The sequence below is a fragment of the Typopeltis vanoorti genome, chromosome 19 (assembly GCF_054136105.1).
Source record: "Typopeltis vanoorti isolate ZY-2024b chromosome 19, IOZ_Tvanoo_1.0, whole genome shotgun sequence".
NCBI classification, from domain to species: domain Eukaryota; kingdom Metazoa; phylum Arthropoda; class Arachnida; order Uropygi; family Thelyphonidae; genus Typopeltis; species Typopeltis vanoorti.
The window spans coordinates 67564571-67583619 of record NC_143567.1 but is presented as its reverse complement, the minus strand read 5'-3'; the positions used below and the strand labels follow the sequence as shown (position 1 = coordinate 67583619).

The following is a 19049-nucleotide window of genomic DNA, read 5'->3' as shown; positions in this document are numbered from 1 at the left end:
TTAAAATATGGGTTTGGAAATAACAAACTTGGAATGAAAAAAAGTTTTATTTGGATGAAATATGATTGTTTTAATGATGTATCACAGTCATATGGAGATAGTGGTTTTTCCTGTTGAAATCTTTGATTTTTCATCCTGAAAACAGGCTGACTAGCCAGGGGAACACACACATAATTATACACTTGCTATATAACTTTGGTTGAAAAATATAACTGAAGGAACTAAACCAATCCAAGTTATCATCACAGTAAGTAAATGATTTAGTAGAAACAATCGTCCAACCAGAAAAAGAATTTATAGGGATCAGTCCATTTGACACTGTTATTAAGATTAACAGTAATTGCATTTCTGTATTAAAGTAAGTACAGTCAGTCCTTGATTTAACAATGCCCTTCCCATTAACACGTTCACCAAATACCACTTCACTCCTGCAACTCATCGACCAGGATATTATTTAAGAAATACTTCTGCTCATTCTGCTGCTGAGGGTGAGAAAACCTACAGAGACTTTTGGAAGGAATATAATATCTTGTAGATGCAGCATGGAAAGACAGCAGAGTGTATAAATGATGTTTGGAAGAAACTGCTGAAAATATATGTTCTATATGTTCATACATGGGGTGCTTAAGGGTCAAAGCTGAGAGATGAAATGCAGAGAGCTGGCCAAGGATTCTGACCTAATGTTCAATTCTCACCTTCTAGATACTAAACAAACGTGAATGAGCTGCCAATTTAGGATTTATCTGACAAAATTGTATTCTTATTGGCTTTAACCACAATGGAAAACAATGGTACAACATGACAGAATTTCATGTTGGCTGGGTGTCTCCTAGTTAAACAAGGCTCTCATTAGTTTTTCAGGGAAGCAGGGTGAACAGTGCAAAATCAGCTCTGGAACAAATCCTGGAATATATCTCATCTGAACATCAACAGAGTTCAAGATTGGTACTGATGCTGTAAGAAGCATCAATGCAAAAGAAATGGAACTAACAGAAGAATTGGATAAGTACCAGATCGATGTAATAGGCATGACTAAAACAAAAATAGGCAAGATATTTTTAGCAGCAGATGCAGAATGTTATTTTCAGATAATAACATTCAAGGAAAAGGAGAAGCTAGAGTAATTAACACTAAATAAGAGAATAATCTTCTTGCATTTCAGGCAAGTAGAGTGATGTGGGCAAATGGGAAACTGGACAGTGAGACTTATTTGTGCCTATGGTAGAACCTTCTTCCTTAGTAGAACTTTCCCACAGAAGGTTCTACCAAAGAAAAAATTCCTCCATTCCTCAAAAAATGGAGGAATTTTTTGAGGCATTAGAGAAGGCAGCTGATGCAGTGAAAAAGATTATTCTTGTTGGAAATCTAAACAGCAGAGTAGGAAATGATTACCTGACATATAGAAATGTTTGGGGAAAAGAGCAAAGCTAATAATAATAGTAAGTGCCTCCTGGATTTCTGTTCGGGACATGGACTAGTTATTACTAATACCATCCAACATAAAAATGTGCACAATTTACATGGAGTGAAGATGCAAGAAATAAAATTAAAAAAACAGTCTCATTGATTATGTTATAGTTGATAGTGATATTTACCCACTGTTTGAGGACAGTATACAGAGGATTTAAAATAGGAAGTGATGACTATTTAGTTTTGGGTAGGATAAAATTGAATTTCACATTGAAAAGAATGTGTAAGAAAGTTTTAGAATGAATCAAAATTGAGCAGCTTTCAGAGGTGAACTGTAGACTAAAATACACACAAATCATTCAACAAAAAATGTAAGAGTTGAAAACAAGAACTAAACTGTGGAGACTCAGTGGCCAAACTGAAGAAAATGTTGATTCAATCAGAGAGAGAGACTTGTGGTGAGATTTTCTCTATGGATAGAAAAATCAAACCTTTCTGAGTCCATGGTGAACTCCGAAATTTAGAGGCAGTCAAGGAAAAGAAGAAAGCATATCAAAAATTCCTGGCAAGTAAGTCAGTTTGTGCTTTTAGAGAATACAGAGAAAAATGTAAGAAAGCAAAGCACTGTGTAAAACTAGCTAAACAAAAGTCATGGGAAGACTTTGGTAAGAACATAGAAAATAAATATCAGGAAGGTCATAAAATATTTCAGACAAATATTGAATAAGCTTAGAAATGGAGTAAAGAGTACTGTAAAAGGAATCAGATAATAAAGGTTGACATGCAAACTGGAGATAAAGATATTCCAGATGTCTGGAGTAATTACTTTGAAAGATTGCTAAATGAAACAAGCATTGTCAGCACGTGTAGAAAACTCCCAACAGGAATGCAGTCAGGAATACATATCCATACTTTAAAAGCAGAAAAAGCCATCAAACACCTGAGATGTGGATAGGTAGCTGGAGTAGATGAAATTTTACCAGAAATGGTCAAATATGGAAGTAAAAAAAAGTTTTACAGTAGTTATGCTGTATAATTCAGAAGCCTGGTTGAATTCTGGATGATTGAAGTAGAGCTCTCATAGTACCCATCTATAAAAAAAAGAAAGAAAAAAAAGGGAAATAAAACAATGTAAGAATACAGAGATATTTTCCTCCTTGGTGTTCCTTGTAAGATTTATGGAAGTATATTTGAAAAATGGCTAAGAACAATTGTGGAAGGGGAAGCTTTGTGAAACAAAAAAAGCTGGATTCAGGGTAAATAGGGGTTATCAAGATCACATTTTCACTTAGACAAATAATTGAAATATTTAATATGGTGTAAATGAACATTATATCAAGTAATATATAGTCTTGATTTAAGCTCTGGGACAATTAAGCTCTGCACCTCATTACAATTTAACGAGGTGCAGAAAAATGATTTGATATTAAATCAGGTGTGCAACAAAGGTGCACATTATTCTCCACTGTTATTTATTATCTATATGGATCACGTTATGAAGGAAAGTAGTATTAAATCTGATATCAAAATTGGCCATGTTAAATCTTAGCTTTTTTCTTTATGCAGTTGATGTTATATTTCTGAATGAATCCAGTACAAGTCTACAAGATTCCCTGAATAAATTGAATAACTGTTGTAATAAATTTGGTAATAAAAAGACAGTGAAAAGAGATAGAAACATTGAAAACATCAACTGCGTCCTGAATTGTCAACCTATAGAACAAGTAAAACATTTCATCTGTTTATTTATAATTTTTAGTGAAGATGGCTAATTAAATATGGAAATAGACAACAGAATTAGTAATGATGGTATGGTAGGAAGTCAGCTGAATAAATTTGTATGGAATAAGAAAGAAATTAGAACAATAAATTAGCTGTGTGTGTGTGTGTGTACACGATAGTGTTCAAACCAATTTTAACTTATGGATATGGCAGCTGGGTTAGAAATAAAACTCTTTATCAAAGACTAGAGACCACAGATATGAAAGTTATGAGAAAGATTAGTGGAGTGAACAGATGGCATCAATGGCAGTATTGTATTAAAAATGAGGATGTTGTGAAAGAACTTGCCATTGTTAACATTCAGTGTGTTAGCAGAGCTAATCTCAGATGGTCACTTAAACAGAATGGGAAAGAAAAGGTTTGCAGGGAAAAGAACTAGAGGAAGACAGATATAGTCAGATTAATATATAGTAAAAAGTGCCTTAGAAGACAGAAATATTTTCTTATTCTTGGGTGTATCAATCCGAAGATTGGTTGGTGGTAGTAGTATGCCAGTGTTCTATCTTGTGTTCTCCTTTTGATTTCTAGCTTTTAACTCCAGTTATTATTGTTAAGTTGTTTATATAGGAGATTCTTGGCTTCTTTCCTTCTACTATTCTCTCCATTATTTCTGTAATGGATTATATATAATTAGGAGATTCTTGGCTTCTAACTCCATTATTTCTGTAATGGATTATATATAATTAATCACTCCTTCATGCCTCAAGGGGTGTTTAATTAGGCTTTTTTTTTATCTTATTGATTTGGTTCAGTAGTAACCTCTCTTCTTGAATAATGTTTAGCACCTCTTCATTAATATTTCTTTTTGTCCAATTAATTCTCATCATCCTTCTCCAGCACCAAAGTTCAAATGCCTCCAACTTTTTGGTGCCCTGTTTTATTTAAGTCCAAGCTTCACAACCATGTAATGCTGTGCTCCACATACATATAAGATAGAAATATAAGATCTGATAATGTTGAAGTCTTGACAGATAGACTAATTTAGAGGAAAATTGTTGATCAGAAGTTAGTAATGGTGTAACTTTTTCATGTAGTACTATCAAAATATTCTGTATGATCCCTGAGAGTGCATATCTGGAATTTGATTATGATCATACATTCACTGGATGAGACAAAGACTAAGCCTTATAACAGGCTGGTGACAAAATAGCACTGCTAGCTAAAGAGTTAGTTGGAGGTTGACAATGAAGATGTAGAAAGTTTTTCAGAAGCTTCAGAAGTGCTGTTAAATGAAGTCCTCATGAAGATATAAGCACAGAGAATCACAAAAGAAGACAGAAAACACAAGAACAAGAAGAAGCAGAGTCCCAGAAAATGTTTGCAGTGAAAAAAATCGGCATAGGCATTTTCGTCTGTTAACAAGTTGGTTTAGTTGTTTCAGGAAATCAATCCCAACAGGAAAAGATGAGTAAAATAAAGGAATGATGATCATCATCAAATTCCTGACATGTACCCTCAAGGGGTGTACGGGATATGACAGTACTACATGAAAAATTTACATCATTACTAACTTCCTATCTACAATTTTCCTCCAAATCGGTCTATTACTTGTCAAGACTCCAACATTGTTAGATCTTATATTTCTATCATCTAAGTCACTTTGTACCGTATCAATCCACCTATATCTTGGTCTTCCTCTGGGTTGTTTTCCTGCCAGCCTCACAGAGAACACTTGTTTTGCAAATCTTTCCTCGCCGATTCTGTTTAAGTAACCATACCACCTGAGATTAGCTCTGCTAACGCATTCCTGGATGCTGACAATATCAAGTTCTTTCTTAATATCCTCGTTTTTAATATGATATTACCATTGATGCCATCTCTTCATTTGCCCCTAATCTTTCTCAGGACTCTCATATCTGTAGTCTCTAGTCTTTGGTCAAGTGTTTTACTTCTGACCCAGCTCTTGGATCCATAAGTTAAAACTGGTTTAAACACTGTCTTGTATACAGCTAATTTAGTGGTCCTACTAATTTCTCTCTTATTCCATATGAATTTATTCAATTGACTTCGTACCATACCACCTTTCTTGATTATGTTGTCTATTTCCGTATTTAATTTACCATCTTCACTGAATATCGTGCCTAAGTAGCTGAAATGTTTTACTAGTTCCACAGGTTCTCTGTTCACAACGCAGTTGACATTTTCAATGATTCTGCCTATTTTCATTGTCTTTGTCTTTTTATTGCTGACCTTCATACCATATTTATTACAACAGTTATTCAATTTAGTCAGGGAATCTTGGACTTGTAGCAGATTCATTTAGAAGTATAACATTGTCTGCTAAAGCAAAGAGCTGACATTAACATCTCTAATTTTGATATCAGGTTTAATACCACTTTCCTTCATAATGTGATCCATATAGATAATGAATAACAGAGGGGATAATGTACATCCTTGTATCACACCAGATTTAACATTACACCATCTTCCTGTATTTCCTTCAATTCTAACTGCTCATTTACAACTCGAATAAAGACGAAGTATTGCTTGATATAATGACCCATTGACAACATATAACTGTAGCGTATTAAATAGCTTCTTTCTTGGCACCTTGTCATGTACCTTTTCCAGATCGACAAAACTTAAATATAGATTTTTGTTATATTCGCATGATTTCTCGACTAATTGTCGTAAAATGAAGATCTGATCCTGACAGCTCTATTTGGCTTGAATCCAGCTTGTTCTTCACCAAGCTTTTCTTCCACAATTCTTCTCAACCGTTTCTCAAATATACTGGCATAAATCTTACCAGGAACACTCAGTAGGGAAATACTTCTGTAATTCTCGCATTCCGTTTTATCATCATCATCATCATCAAATTCCTGCCATGTACCCTCAAGGGGTGTACAGGATATGATAGTACTACATGAAAAAAATTACATCATTATTAATTTCCTATCTACAATTTTCCTCCAAATCAGTCTGTTACTTGTCAACACTCCAACATTATCAGATCTTATATTTCGATCGTCTAAAGCACTTTGTACCGTATCAATCCACCTATATCTTGGTCGTCCTCTGGGTCATTTTGCTTCCAACTTCGCAGAGAACACTTGTTTTGCTAATCTTTCCTCGCCCATTCTGTTTAAGTGACCATACCACCTGAGATTAGCTCTGCTAATGCACTCCTGGATGCTGACAATGTCAAGTTCTTTCCTAATATCCTCATTTTTAATATGATACTGCCATCGATGCTATCTGTTCATGCCTATAATCTTTCTCAGGACTCTCATATCTGTGGTCTCTAGTCTTTGGTCAAGTGTTTTACTTCTGACCCAGCTCTCAGATCCATAAGTTAAAACTGGTTTGAACACTGTCTTGTATACAGCTAATTTAGTGTTCCGACTAATTTCTCTCTTATTCCATATGAATTTATTCAGTTGACTTCCCACCATACCAGCTTTGCTGATTCTGTTGTCTATTTCTATATTTAATTTACCATCTTCAGTAAAAATCGTGCCTAAATAGCTGAAATGTTTTACTTGTTCCACAGGTTCTCCATTCACAACACAGTTGACATTTTGAATGATTCTGCCTATTTTCATTGTCTTTGTCTTTTTATTGCTGACCTTCATACCATATCTATTACAACAGCTATTCAATTTAGTCAGAGAATCTTGCAGACTTGTAGCGGATTTATTTAGAAGTATAACATCATCCGCATAAAGCAAAGAGCTGACATTAACATCTCCAATTTTGATATCATGTTTAATACCACTTTCCTTCATAATGTGATCCATATAGATAATGAATAACAGAGGAGATAATGTACATCTTTGTCTCACACCAGATTTAACATTAACCATCTTCCTGTACTTCCTTCAATTCTAGCTGCTGACTTACAACTCAAATAAAGACTAAGTATTGCTTGATATAATGCCCCATTGACACCATATAACTGCAGCGTATTGAATAGCTTCTCTCTTGCACCTTGTCATATGCCGTTTCCAGATCGACAAAACTTAAATACAGATCTTTGTTATATTCCCATGCTTTCTCGACTATTTGTCGTAAAGTGAAGATCTGATCCTGACAGTCTCTATTTGGCCTGAATCCAGCTTGTTCTTCACCAAGCTTTTCTTCCACAATTCTTCTCAACCGTTTCTCAAGTATACTTGCATAGATCTTACCAGGAACACTCAGTAGGGAAATACCTCTGTAATTCTCACATGCAGTTTTATTTCCCTTTTTATATATGGGTACTATGAGAGCTCTACTCCAATCATCGGGAATTCGTCCCTCTGTCTAGGCTTTCTGAACTATGCAGTGCAGCCACTGTAAGACTCTTATACCACCATACTTCAGCATTTCTGGTCGAATATCATCTACTCCTGCTGCCTTTCCACATTTCAAGCCTTTGATGGCTTTTTCTACTTCAAGTATGGATATGTATTCCTGACTGCATGCCTGGTCAGTGTTTTTTTACCACTGTGCTGTCATCACTGCTTGTTTCATTTAGCAGTTTTTCAAAGTAATTACTCCATACTTCAAGGATATCTTTTTCTCCCGTTTTCATGTCACCTTTATCATCTCTAATTCCTTTTATAGCACTCTTTCCTCCATTCTTAAGCTTCTTCAACAACCTCCAAAATATTTTGCCATCTTCTTGATATTTATTTTCTATATTCTTGCCAAAGTCCTCCCATGACTTTTGTTTAGCTAGTTTAGCACAGTGTTTAGCATTCTTGCATTTGTCTCTATATTCTCTAAGAGCACTAGCTGACTTATTTGACAGGAACTTTTGGTATGCTTTCTTCTTTTCCTTCACTGCCTCTTTAACTTCCTGTGTCCACCAGGGAGTTCTGATTTTTTATCCTTACAGAAAACCTCACCACATGCCTCTCTGGCAGAATCAATCAATGTTTTCTTCAGAGTTTGTCACTGAATCTCCAAGGTTTCATTCCTGTTCTCAAACTCTTTCAATTTTTCTTCAATAATCTTTGTGTATTTTAGTCTACAGCTCACATTTGAGAGTTGCTCAACTTTTATTCACTTTAAAAACTTTCTTACATGTTATTCTTTTCAATATGAAATTCAATTTTATCCTGCTCAAGACTAAATAGTGATCACTTCCAATTTCAAATCCTCTGTACACTCTGGTGTCCTGCACCAGGGAGAAAACATCACTATCAACAATAACATAGTCAATGAGACTTTTCTTATTCCTAGCCTCTTCTCTCCATGTGAATTTGTGCACATTTTTATGTTGGAACATGGTGTTAGTAATAACCAGTCCATGTTCTGAGCAGAAATCCAACAGATATTTGCCACTATTATTAGCTTTGCTCTTTTCTCCAAATTTTCCCAAAATATTTTTGTATGTCTCACAATCATTTCCTACTCTGCTATTTAGATCCCCAACAAGGACCAACTTTTCATTTTTCATTGTGTCAGTTGCTTTTTCTAAAGCCTCAAAAAATTCCTCCACTTCTACCTCAGTAGAACCTTCTGTGGGACCATAGGCACAAATAAGTCTCATTGTCCAGTTCCCCATTCTCATATTTGTCCACATTACTCTACTTGAGACTGACTGCCATTCAAGAAGATTAGCCTCGTATTTTGTGTTGAATACTATGGCTACTCCTTCTTTTCCTTGATTGTCATTGCCTGAATATAACATTTTGTATTTATTGCTCAGAAAGATCTCGCCAGTTTTGGTCTTTTTTGTTTCAGTCACCCCTATTATGTCGATCTGGTACTTATCTAATTCCTCAGCTAGCTCCATTTCTTTGCCATTTAGGCTTCTTACGTTGATAGTACCGATCTTTAACTCTGGTGATGTTGAGTTGGGGTTTATTTTCAGATCTGAAAATTTGAAAATTCAGTTTTATTTCCCTTTTTATATATGGGTACTATTAGAGCTTTACTCCAATCATCGGGAATTCGTCCCTCTGTCCAGGCATTCTGAACTATGCAGTGCAGCCACTGTAAGACTTTTATACCACCATACTTCAGCATTTCTGGTCGAATATCATCTACTGCTGCCTTTCCACATTTCAAGCCTTTGATGGCTTTTTCTACTTCAAGCATGGATATGTATTCCTGACTGTATGCCTGTTGAGTGTTTTTTACCACTGTGCTATCACTGCTTGTTTCATTTAGCAATTTTTTGAAGCAATTACGCTATACTTCAAGTATATCTTTTTTCTCCCATTTTCATGTCACCTTTATCATCTCTAATTCCTTTTACAGCACACTTTCCTCCATTTCTAAGCTTCTTCAACAACCTCCAGAATATTTTGCCACCTTCTTGACATTTATTTTCTATGTTCTTGCCAAAGTCCTCCTGTGACTTTAGTTTAGCTAGTTTTACACAGTGTTTAACTTTCTTACATTTGACACTGTATTCTCTAAGAGCCAGGAATTTGTGATATGCTTTCTTCTTTTCCTTCACTGCCTCTTTAACTTTCTGTGTCCAGCATGGAGTGCTGATTTTTCTATCCTTGCAGACAACCTCACCACATGCCTCTCTGGCTGAATCAATCAGGGTTTTCTTCAAGGCTTGCTGCACTGAATCTCCAAGGTTTGGTTCCTCTTCTCAAACTCTTTCATTTTTCCTTCAATGATCTTTGTGTATTTTAGTCTACAGTTCACATCTGAGAGCTGCTCAACTTTTATTCGCTTTAAAACTTTCTTACATGTTCTTCTTTTCAATATGAAATTGAATTTCATCCTGCTCAAGACTAAATAGTGATCACTTCCGATTTCAAATCCTCTGTACACTGTGGTGTCTTGCACCAGGGAGAAAACATCACTATCAACAATAACATAGTCAATGAGACTTTTCTTATTCCTTTCCTCTTCTCTCCATGTGAATTTGTGCACATTTTTATGTTGGAACATGGTGTTAGTAATAACTAGTCCATGTCATGAGCAGAAATCCAACAGATATTTGCGATTATTATTAGCTTTGCTCTTTTCTCCATATTTTCCTAAAATATTTTTGTATGTCTGACAATCATTTCCTACTCTGCTATTTAGATCCCCAACAAGGACCAACTTTTCTTTTTTTGTTGTGTCAGTTGCTTTCTCTAAAACCTCAAAAAATTCCTCCACTTCTACCTTAGTAGAACCTTCTGTGGGACCATAGGCACAAATAAGTCTCATTGTCCCACAGAAGGGCAGGCAGTCTCAAGTAGATTAGCCTCGTATTTAGTGCTGAATGCTATGGCTACTCCTTCTTTTCCTTGATTGTCATTGCCTGAATATAACATTTTGAATTTATTGCTCAGAATGATCTCACCAGTTTTTGTCTTGTTTTGTTTCAGTCACCCCTATCAGATCTGGTACTTATCTAATTCCTCAGCCAGCTCATTTCTTTGCCATTCAGGCTTCTTATGTTGATAGTACCGATCTTTAACTCTGGTGATGTTGAGTTGGAGTGTGTTTTGAGATTTATTCCAGTAGCTGACTTTTCGCTGTTCGTCTTGGTTCCCTGGCGAAAACGAATGGGGGCCTTGTTTAACTAGGCGACGCCCCAGCTGACATGAAATTTTGTCATGTTGTTCCATCATTTTGAATTTTGGTTTAACCAATAAGAATTACAATTTGGTCAGCTAAATCCCAAATTTCCAGCCCATCCTCATTCGTTCAGTATTCAGGTAGATACCCAACAGGGTGCACCACGAGAAGGTGAGGATTGGACATTAGGTCAGAGGCCCTAGTCAGTTCTTTGAATTCCTTTAAAGGCTATGTGGAGGTCTCCTCTCATTTATACAGCTTTGACCCTTAAGCACCCCTAAAAGAATGATTTAAACTGCAATTGCTTGCTACAGAGAAATTTATGCAGAAAAGAAAAGGTCTAGGCTCTTCTTTGGAAGATGATGTGACACTCCTGCTATAAACATCATCCTCTGAAGATGAGCCTAGACCTTTCACAAGTTATACATCTAGTAAACCATTCTCAGAATGCTTTGTTTCAATTCCTTAATTTGAAGTATTGTTGATTATCTCCTCCTCTTCAGCTTTGAAGAATTACTCTTACTCCCTGTTTTTCAATCTGATTATTTTACTGAAGCACTATACACTCATGTTTTATTATTTATCACAGTGCAGTACTGTATACAGTAGTTTTGTTATGATTTGTAGATTGTATTATTTGACTATAAACAAAGAGTAAAATTAGTTTGAAATATAACAAAAACAGGCCTGAACATTTTAGTAATTTAGGTATGTTAATTGTTAACATATCTTTATGGTTTATATAGTAATTTCTGACTTGCGACTTTTTTGATCTCCACAGGATCATCAGAATTGAATCTTGTCATAAGTCAAGGATTGACTAATAGAAAGCATTCATATGGAAAACTAACAAAAAAATTCATTAATGCTAGATATAAGTAGCTTAATGTAATTAATGTGTTATTATTATTATTTATTTTTTTTTTTTTTTCATTTTCTATTTCTTTGAGTTGTATAGTAAGCTGAATAACAAATTTTCATTTAAAGGTGGAACTGAAATTTACTGCCCCACCAAAGCCAGGGATATATACTTATTCTGTAATTGTACGGAGCGATTCCTATATAGATTTTGATATTACCAAACCAATCAAGGTAGGTATTGTTAAATATATGACCCTTCTTAAATTTAATATAAGTATTACTTAAATAAAATGCAATCAGTGTGTTTTTGTGTGAATGTAATGGCCATGCATCTTAAGATTCCCCAAATTCCATGGCATTTATTCAGAGATAGATGACATAAGCAAGAAGATCCCCTGTTGACTGGCGGTGGGAATCTGTGTCAGTCATTTGACTGACACAGATTCCTGTTTTATTCACTTGGAGTGAATAAAACAGGATCACAATTTGATGGTAATGATTTGTTGCCATTTTTCAGAAATGGACTTAATTCCCAGGTTGCTGAATAGATAGCCAGTTTAATAACAGGATAGAATAAAAAGGCATATGAAAGAACATATATAAATGTGTTTTTAACACATAACATTAACACAAACATTAATAACAGTTCATTTACATAAATTTTGCCTTGAAACTGACATCATCAATGCAGGAAAGGTTTTACAAAGTAGAATGTTAACAATGGATTATTTAAAATATTAGCTGCATGTGCAATATATACACACACAGACTATATCTAGATACAGGGGGAAGAGACTTCCACATATATTTGTACAATCGTTCTGATTTAAGTTTAGGCAGTGCATTAAGGCTTCAGCATTTTACTTAAATAAACCTTTGTATTTAAAGCAACATCGATAAAGTAATCAGGTTCATGACCAGAAAATTGCATTCAGTATCTACGCCAGGTTGTACTAAGCTGGACTGATGCTCCTGTATTCTTTTTTCCACAGAACGACCCAGTTTGTCCAAAATAAAGATTACAATCTCGAACTTGGTAAACATCTGGAAAGGTAAGAGGAGAGTCCAACCTTAGAGGAAGGTGTTCTTCTAATGCCAGATAATACATGATTGAGAATGGCTATGTGAGTGTTGCTACATGGTGAGAACAGATCAGTGCTAGATTGTAGTCTGAATTGCATAGAGCAGCAGTTCTTACTTTTTTTTCTTTTTTTTTTACTTTAGATCCCCATTAAATGATTTTGGAAGCCACAGCTTCCCTAAACCATTTCTGCAATTTGAACATTTGAATCTCAGAAACAGTACACAACAAACAGATGTACAAATTACAAAATATTTTATTCAACTGACAAATGAAATATGCAAAAATCAGAATTTTAATGGGAAGGTTGCTGCATCTCTACAACTAGATGCTCAGTATTTATTTTATTTGCAAGTTGAATTTTGAGAACAGATTCCATATGTTCATAAGTGATTTTTATGTGTGTACGTTTTTTAGGTACATAAAACTGAGATAGCTTTTTTTTTTTTTTTTTCCCACACAAAACAAACAAGTGGTGCAGAATGGAATTTAAACTTTTAGTGTTTTTTTACATATATGCTTGTGTGGGGTATACACACTTTATTATTCTGATTGGGAAATTAGTCAGTTTGTTAAACGGTTTGAATTCTGGTAAGCACATGAACAATTTGTGTAAGACTGTTGGGATAGCAAATGCCTTAACATCTCTACATGTTGGTTCAGTGCAGTTGGAAAAGGGAAGCCATTTGGAGTTGTAGGCATTAAAATCTTCAAGGAAGAACTTCACTCTGAGGATAGTTGGACTGAATAAAATCCACTTAAAGACAGAAAATCAAAAAGTTCAGAAGAGTTGCTGCCTTAGAGACAGACAAATTAATTTGGTAAAAAGAAGCAGAGAGAAATTTTGTCAAAGGTAATTTTAAAAAACTAACACTTATTACTAACACCATGTTCCAATATAAAAATATGCATAAATTCACATGGAGAGAAGAGGCAAGGAATAAGAAAAGTGTTATTGACTATGTTATTGTTGATAATGATGTTTTCTCTCTGGTGCAGGACACCAGAGTGTACAGAGGATTTGAAATTAGAAGTGATCACTATTTAGTCTTGAACAGGATAAAATTGAATTCATATTGAAAAGAATAGCATGTAAGTAAGTTCTAAAGCAAATAAAAGTTGAGCAGCTCTCAACTTTGTCAAAGGTAATTTTAAAAAACTAACACTTATTACTAACACCATGTTCCAATATAAAAATATGCATAAATTCACATGGAGAGAAGAGGCAAGGAATAAGAAAAGTGTTATTGACTATGTTATTGTTGATAATGATGTTTTCTCTCTGGTGCAGGACACCAGAGTGTACAGAGGATTTGAAATTAGAAGTGATCACTATTTAGTCTTGAACAGGATAAAATTGAATTCATATTGAAAAGAATAGCATGTAAGTAAGTTCTAAAGCAAATAAAAGTTGAGCAGCTCTCAGATGTGAACTGTAGACTAACATATACAAAGATTATTGAAGAAAAAATGAAAGAGTTTGAGAACAGGAACCAAACCTTGGAGATTCAATGGCAAGCCTTGAAGAAAACCTGATTGATTCAGCCAGAGAGGCATGTGGTGAGGTTGTCTGCAAGGATAGAAAAATCAGAACTCCATGGTGGACACAGGAAGAGGCAGTGAAGGAAAAGAAGAAAGCATATCAAAAGTTCCTGTCAAATAAGTCAGCTTGTGCACTTAGAGAATATAGAGACATGCAAGAATGCTAAACAATGTGTAAAACTAGCTAAACAAAAGTCATGGGAGGACTTTGGCAAGAATATAGAAAATAAATATCAAGAAGGTGGCAAAATATTCTGGAGGTTGTTGAAGAAGCTTAGGAATGGAGGAAAGAGTGCTGTAAAAGGAGTTAGAGATGACAAAGGTGACATGAAAACGGGAGAAAAAGATATCCTTGAAGTATGGTGTAATTATTTCGAAATGCTAAATGAAACAAGCAGTGATAGCACAGCAGTAAAAAACACTCATGAAGCACACAGTCAGGAATACACATCCATACTTGAAGTAGAAAAAGCCATCAAAGGCTTGAAATGTGGAAAGGCAGCAGGGGTAGATGATATTCGACCAGAAATGGTCACGTATGGAGGTATAAAAGTCTTACATTGGCTGCACTGTATAGTTCAGAAAGCCTGGACAGAGGGATGAATTCCCGATGATTGGAGTAGAACGCTAATAGTGCCCATATATAAAAAGGGAAATAAAACTGCATGTGAGAATTACAGAGGTATTTCTCTACTGAGTGTTCCTGGCAAGATCTATGCAAGTATACTTGAGAAACGGTTGAGAAGAATTGTGGAAGAAAAGCTTGGTGAAGAACAAGCTGGATTCAGGCCGAATAGAGGCTGTCAGGATCAGATCTTCACTTTATGACAAATAGTCAAAAAAACATGGGAATATAACAAAGATCTGTATTTAAGTTTTGTCGATTTGGAAGAGGCATGTGACAAGGTGCCAAGAGAGAAGCTATTCAATACGTTGCAGTTATATGGTGTCAATGGGGCATTATATCAAGCAATACATAGTCTTTATTTGAGTTGTAAGTCAGCAGTTAGAATTGAAGGAAGTACAAGGAGATGGTTTAATGTTAAATCTGGTGTGAGACAAGGATGTACATTATCCCCTCTGTTATTCATTATCTATATGGATCACATTATGAAGGAAAGTGGTATTAAACATGATATCAAAATTGGAGATGTTAATGTCAGCTCTTTGCTTTATGCAGATGATGTTATACTTCTAAATAAATCCGCTACAAGTCCGCAAGATTCTCTGACTAAATTGAATAGCTGTTGTAATAGATATGGTATGAAGGTCAGCAATAAAAAAAAACAAAGACAATGAAAATAGGCAGAATCATTGAAAATGTCAATTGTGTTGTGAATGGAGAACCTGTGGAACAAGTAAAACATTTCAGCTACTTAGGCACGATTTTTACTGAAGATGGTAAATTAAATATAGAAATAGACAACAGAATCAGCAAAGCTGGTATGGTGGGAAGTCAATTGAATAAATTCATATGGAATAAGAGAGAAATTAGTCGGAACACTAAATTAGCTGTATACAAGACAGTGTTCAAACCAGTTTTAACTTATGGATCTGAGAGCTGGGTCAGAAGTAAAACACTTGACCAAAGACTAGAGACCACAGATATGAGAGTCCTGAGAAAGATTAGAGGCGTGAACAGATGGCATCAATGGCAATATCATATTAAAAATGAGGATATTAGGAAAGAACTTGACATTGTCAGCATCCAGGAGTGCGTTAGCAGAGCTAATCTCAGGTGGTATGGTCACTTAAACAGAATGGGTGAGGAAAGATTAGCAAAACAAGTGTTCTCTGCCAGGTTGGCAGGAAAACGACCCAGAGGAAGACCAAGATATATGTGGATTGATACGGTACAATGTGCCTTAGACGATTGAAATATAAGATCTGATAATGATAATATTGGAGTCTTGACAAGTAATAGACTGATTTGGAGGAAAATTGTAGATAGGAAGTTAGTAATTATGTAAATTTTTCATGTAGTACTATCATATCCTGTACACCCCCTTGAGGGTACATGTCAGGAATTTGATGATGAATTTAAAAAAAAAATTTTTTTTTTAATTTTTATGGTACATCAGAGCAAACATATGCATCTTTGAGAGGAGTCAGTTTGTGTAATGGCATTTGTATTTTCTGCCACTGCAGAATACAGTTTGTTCATCAGCATCTGAAATCTCCAGTATATTCTCACATATTCTACATCCAAATGGACATCTAGTAGGGTATTCCACATGAATACGAGGATTGAATATTGAACTAAGAAGTGCCATTTGGTTCTTCACATTCCTTATAGGCTATGCTGACTCGAAACACATAAGAGTGCATCAGATAATCTGATAAATTTAGCTTTTCATGTTGGTGATGCTAAATTCAGTTTGCTAAAACTAAATAATGAAGATGCTACATATGCCAATTAAAATTGGATTTCTTTTCATGGAATAAATTGATGTACTCCTCCATTTTAAATCATTGTGATTGCATGAATTAGTATACAGTGATTGTATGGACCTAGCAGCCATGATTCCATGCACTAATGACCATTTGAACTATTCATAGGGTAGTGCCCATATTCAATCTACTACTACTACTTCAGAAATAGTACACATTCTCTGCAGTCTTTACAATTGCTCATATTCATCCAGCATCTATCATACCAGTGTGGAAACAAGTCCATATGCAACCCATTCTGAAGAATGGATTTAAATCATTCTGCTAGCTATCCCTCTCCCCCTCTTGTTCTCACTTAACTCTTCACCATTTGGAGGTTCAGTTAATTGGAAACCACCATTATGAAATTGTTCATTCTCAATCTGTAGCATATTTCTCAGTATACTACCTTTGCACATAAGTTGTGGAATGGTTTGAGGAAATTCATGTGGTTGCTCTTGACATTTCCGTGGCATTTGATCAAGCTTGACAAAGAACCTACTTATGAACCTTATAGTCTACTACACACTCTTTGCATTTGGATTGCCACTTTCCTCTCTAGTCATTGTGTGTGTGTGTTCACATGCATGCATGTATATCATAGCAGTTAATCTCTTTTCTTCAGATTTCCTCACCAGTGCTGGAGTATTCAACCACTATTTCTTCTATTTATAAATAACCTCTCACTAATCCCAAATCCTTTCTGTGATTTTTGCTGATGACAGTATGCTCCATGCCTCTTTTTTAATTTGACAAACCTTGAATGCCTTTGTCCTCCCTCCAAAAGAGTAGATATCCATTACTGCTCAACATACTTCTCATTTGTATTACTTCTAATACTACATAAATCACAAATCTCTCCTAATATAGCATATTAAAGACATCTGAATTCTACTCTGTGTGTTATTTGAAAAGCTTCTTAAACTTCTCATAATGAGTAACATATCCATTTTACCAATTGGGGGGGGGGGGACTTCTCAAGCCCTACTTATGTCCAAAAATAAAATTTGTGCTCTTTCTCATCTTGTTATTATTAACACCAGACCTCCATGAAATCAGAAGGCTTGCCACAGGAGGTACAGTGTTACAGACAAAGCCCATCAAACCATGCTTTAAACTCAATGTATTTTCATTCAGCACAATGTCAGCAATGCATTTTCCACTCACCAACTACTTTTCATGCAAAAAACCTGATCCTTATGCTCACACCCTTATACAGCTTCTAGGGACATCCCCTTGTTCTGTCCTTCCTTTCCCCCATTCTATGAAAAATTTCATTCCCTCAATCTGTCTTCAAATCCCACATCTTGAAGACCAGTTGCCACCTGGACCTACCAATATATCCTTATCGCCGTGAAAACCTGGATATGAGACCTGATCAAGGTCTTATACAATGGAGCTAGAATCTCTTTATTTCTGCATGTTAAGGTCCTCAGCACCATTGCCATAATCTGATGTGATTACTTCACAACTTGAGTAATGTGACCTCTGAACTTTAAATCCTTGTTCACTACCACACCAAGGTCTCTTCAACTTCTTCAAATTTCCCCATCAAGTGTATACGTTGCATCCCATTGTTGCCTACCAAATTTCTGAACCTTACACTTTGCAATATTGAATTGACAGTTCCATACTGTTGCCAACATCCTATCCCAATATCATTAATATACAAATTAAATAACAATATAACAATGGTCCCAAGGCAGACTCCCCCCCCCCCCCCCACATGGCACACCACTAGTGACTTTCCTCTTCTGGGATACCGCACCCCCCCATACACAACTTGCTGGTGCTTATCAGAGAGCCAGTTGCCTATCCAACTTACTAATCTATCATCCATTCTCATTTGCTTCAGTTTAGTTGTCAGCTTGTGGTACATCAATCTATCAAAAGCCTTTGCAGAATCTAAGCATACCATTGTATATGCATCTCACTTGTTAAATGCATTCAGCACCTTGTCATAGTACATAAGCAAGTTGTAAAACATGACCTATTTTTAACAAACCATGCTAACTAGCACAACAACAAGCATAAGCACACTGTTATCAAACCATTTTTGGATCCTTTCTCTCACGAACGTGTCCAATACCTTAACTACAATTCGAGATATGCAGGTTGGCTGATTATTTGTAGCCTTATCACCACCTTTGTGAAGTGAAACAATTTTACCTTCCTTCCACTTCTTTGGGATTTCTGCTATGACAAGACTCTTGTTAAACAGATGTTCCAAGGAGTAATCAGCCTTGACCTTATTGATAAGACTGCTTGCTCATTCACCAGTAAGTTTTCTCTCATTCCATTCTCTACACTTGGGCTTCTGATTTCACACTGAGGATGAAACACCTTATTGAACTGCTCACCGAATGCTTCAACTATGCCCTCTGCATCAGTTCCCAATCAGTCAATCTCCTGCTTTACTTGTTGCATATCAAAAAAACACTGCTGAGTGTTTTTTCTTGCCCTGATTTGCTAATTTCTGCTT

The 19049-nt window shown here is 35.5% G+C and overlaps 1 protein-coding gene across 1 annotated transcript in view; it reads left to right on the top strand.

Annotated features, from left to right (window-relative positions):
* The window catches only part of Sec63 (translocation protein Sec63), a 229121-nt gene that overhangs the window by 207002 nt on the left and 3070 nt on the right, over nt 1-19049 (top strand). The window contains exon 18 of the mRNA XM_090408926.1: nt 11641-11745. Within this exon, the coding sequence (XP_090265052.1) occupies nt 11641-11745 (105 nt within the window). The remainder of the gene's footprint in view (nt 1-11640; nt 11746-19049) is intronic.